We start from the raw sequence: 3675 nt of genomic DNA, 5'->3' as shown, positions 1-3675 counted from the left end.
GGCAGTGACACGAGTGCATTTGATCCCTCCTAGGGTTGAGCTTTGCACAGTAATTGAAGTAAAAGGATGCCTGGTACTTTTGTTTTGAGCACGGCCCTGAGAACGTGTACCTGTACAGACCTGTGCTTGCTTTTTTGCCAGTGGGTACTTTGTCCCTGGGAGATCATGCATTGGAGGCTTGAACCTAACATCTATCCATGTTATCCCCCCCTTGTAAACACTCGTGGGCATGAATCCAGGTACCAACAGGGAGAGTGCACATGCATTGTAGATGTGGGGCAATTTTATCCACATTAAGGATGAGCAGGTTTCATGGTTTGTGGGTAAAAACATGACATGCAGCTCTGGCTTTCGACAATGGCCCCTGTATGGTCACTATTTAAGCAAGAAACTTGTCATCTGCTGATTTGTACCCAAAAATTAATGTGGGGAGGGAGGGGCACTCTTCAAAACAAAGGTACTTACAAAATCAGAAGGTACTTTAACCTGCAGACTTGGAGCCACTTCACAAGAAGGAAACCTACAGCTCTGCACCTGCTTTTTCTCGGGATACTTTTAGCCTGCCAAACTAGGTGGATGGTTGACGCCTAACCTAACCTCTGCCTCTGACCCCAGCTACTATGAGTACAGGTAAAAGCACGCACAGTGTTGGACTCCCGCCCCATCTTTTACTCACCTCCGGGGTGGTGGATTTTAAACCAAGCTAAGTTTACCTGGATATATCGGTTATGAGAGGGCAGCGTTCAAAAATAACTCATGCAGGTAAACAGGCTGCGAGAATGATCTTCCTCTTCCCATCGATAAGCGTGCATGCTTATACAGGGAGAGGGCAGAGCACGGACCAGTGTCAGATTGCATTCCAAGACCCACAGTATTGTCTCCCCGGCCAGTTCTCTCTGCAGAAAAATTTTAGGTCATTCACGTTTCTGGTTTTCTCCTAAAATATAGCCTTTCGGTTTTTTATATATTGATTTAATCTACAGTACACAAGCAGTTCAACCGGTGTGCAGGAATCATGCAACCATAATCTGACCATAAATTCTTGAGGGGAGGGGGAAAAAAAAAAAAAAAAAGAGGGAAGCTCAGCTTTTTGCCAACATGGAGTCAGTTTACTCAGAAAAGCCAACTGTTACGCAACATGAGAACACAGTAGTTCCCGGATTTCTACAAGCACGAACTTCCTTATGCAAAAATTACACTCTGCTAACATAGCCAAGGACCTCGCTGCAGAGAAGGCAGGGGGAGGGTTAGGTTTCAGGGGGTTACAGACAGACACTATGCATCAGATTTAGAATAATTTATTATAATTTATTGTAAAGTTCAGGTTAGACAAAAATATAAGATCACATTTCATAACTGGCTTGAAGCAGTGTGCAAAAATATTTGCCAACTTCAAAAATAAAAGATCTGTGCAGCAGCAGCAGTTTAAAAAAAAAAAATGCATTTTAGTCCTCTCAAACTCACACTGATGCAACTTCAGTCATGTTATATAAAGTTCATATAAGATGTTAATCAGGTAAGACTCCTTGGCAACACTGCAGGGGATAGAAGTTTCTCCCTTTTCCAGTCCAGTCAGTCTTCTAGAGAAAATGAATTTTTAAGAATCCTTTTTCTAAAATCCATCTGTTTCCCTATTCAGTCCCATTCTAGTGCAACTCTCCAGGGCGATGCATGCACCCTCACTCCCGGTGCTCTTCCAGCTATAACAGCTTCACCATTTGCTGCTTTGGCCACTGCAGCCAACTCCTCCCTCGCTGAGTTCAGGGCTTCGGTGCCTTTATCACCATCGTTCTCCCCCATTATTCCATACCCTCTCTTGTTTTTTTTTTATGTTTTTTAAATTCAACAGTTAGGTTTCTCTTTCAACGCTCTAGCAGTGAAACACAGGGCACCCACTGGTTCCTGCACCTGCATTCTTCACAATAGCCGGCCACTTTCTCCAATCCTTCGCTCTGCAAAGATTCCATACGTGGACTCTGCAAACAGGAAAAGAAAACAAAGGTCACAAGAGACGTACACGTGGAGCGCACGGTTCCACTCCTGCAAATTCCTGCTCTCCCAGAACATTTATCAGTGTGCGCTTCATGTATGGATTCAAATGACATTTCACAGGAGAGACTGGAAACAGCACAAGTCTCTCCTACTCACGCCGCTTCCGCCAAATCCATTCACGGAGCAAGTCACTGCGCCACCCACGCTGACAGAGTGGAGTAGTCTAGGGGTTAAAGAAGCAAGCTGCAAACTAAGGGTTCAAATCCCATGGTTGCTCCTCGCAACTTTGGGCAAGTCACCTCAGAAACAAATTTAACAAGCCCGCTGGGTAAGCAGCTTTGAAGTGTCATAAAAGGTGGCCTATAAATAATGAAATATGCCCAAATATAAAAGTTATCAAATAGATTCACTTGACTCAAGCAAAGCAACAGAATTCCACATCATACTAAAGAGATGTCTGGCCCACACTTTCCTGCAGGTACGTGACTAAACAGCACTGGGACCCCCCCCTCCTCGTCCCCCATAAACCAAATTACTTACGGTGACCAAAATGCAGTGCAGGTCTCGGGGCTCCAGGTTATCATCTCCCAGCTCGCCGAGGATTTCGGAGAGCTTCTGCAGGCCGCACACCCGAACGATATTAATATCGTTGTCACAGCAAAAGGCTTGGATGAGCGTGAAATGGATTTGCAAAGCAATATCCTCTTCATCGTCTATGGCCAGCAGGCAAAGGACAACGCTGTCCGGATCCCTACAGAAGAGAAACGAAGAACCGCAGGAAAGCAGTTAGAACCCGCTCTGCACGGAGAGCCGGACGCGTGTGCAACAAGGGCAGCGCTAGGGAGCCGGGCGCAGGCGACACTTACACGTTCATGAGCTTGGCAGACTCGTACACGCCGACCGTCAGGCAATCTTGCCTCCGAGCATCCCCCAGCAGCAGTTCCAAGGCTTCGCCGACAGATCGCGTCCTTTAAAAGGAGAGAGAGAGACAGAGGAAAAATAAATAAAGCGCCGGCAGTAGATGCACGGAGCCCCGGCACAGAACCCAAAGCGATCTTACTTACTCTTGGGCAGCACTGCCGCACGAAACCATTTCCTCCAGCGTCATGTTGCAATTATAATCCACAGTGACGCAGCGAAGAACAAACAAGAAATCTACAAAATCAAATCAACAGAAACCCCCAGCTGCTGTCCCTCCGTCCGCCTGTCTACGGTAATCCACGCCTCGCAGTGAGCAGGAACCACCGACCGCGCGCCTCCGCTCGCATCCACCCGGCCGCCTCGCGGCCAGTGCCGCTGCCTTTTATGCCGTGCCGGGAAGGGCAGGCGCGCGTCACCGGCGCGCCCGTCTCATTGGTTAGAGAGCCACAAAAGGAAGCCAAAGCTCCCCCCAACCCGATTGGTCGGCGGCCGCTGACAAAGACGGCGGCGCAGCCACCACCCCCACGTGGGTGTAGGAACGTCGAAAGGCTTTCGGCACTAAAAATACGCAGACCTCCCCTTTAAAGCTTCCCATTAAGGGAAGTGCAGCCGCGTGACGTAAACGGAGGACTCCCTGTCCCCACGTTGGGGGGGGGGGGGGGGGGCTACGGTAGCCCCGCCCTGCAGGGAGCTGGCAGGGGATTACTGTCGGTGACATTTCGGTCGGGGCTTGCCCCACCGGCGTGGATTTTCTAAGGTTTG

General features: G+C 48.8%; 1 protein-coding gene across 1 annotated transcript; it reads right to left on the bottom strand.

Moving 5' to 3' along the window:
- Window positions 1-1284: 1284 nt before the first annotated feature.
- On the bottom strand, window positions 1285-3436 carry GADD45B (growth arrest and DNA damage inducible beta). The gene is made up of 4 exons (XM_029614092.1): window positions 3057-3436; window positions 2859-2960; window positions 2533-2743; window positions 1285-1976 (listed from the first exon to the last, which is right to left on the bottom strand). The coding sequence occupies exons 1-4, from the start codon at window positions 3098-3100 to the stop codon at window positions 1863-1865; spliced, it is 471 nt and encodes a 156-aa protein (XP_029469952.1). The 5' UTR covers window positions 3101-3436; the 3' UTR covers window positions 1285-1862.
- Window positions 3437-3675: the final 239 nt, after the last annotated feature.

This window comes from Rhinatrema bivittatum, chromosome 8 (genome assembly GCF_901001135.1).
Source record: "Rhinatrema bivittatum chromosome 8, aRhiBiv1.1, whole genome shotgun sequence".
NCBI classification, from domain to species: Eukaryota; Metazoa; Chordata; class Amphibia; order Gymnophiona; family Rhinatrematidae; genus Rhinatrema; species Rhinatrema bivittatum.
The sequence above is the reverse complement of the archived record's forward strand: the minus strand, read 5'-3'. Positions and strand labels throughout refer to the sequence as shown.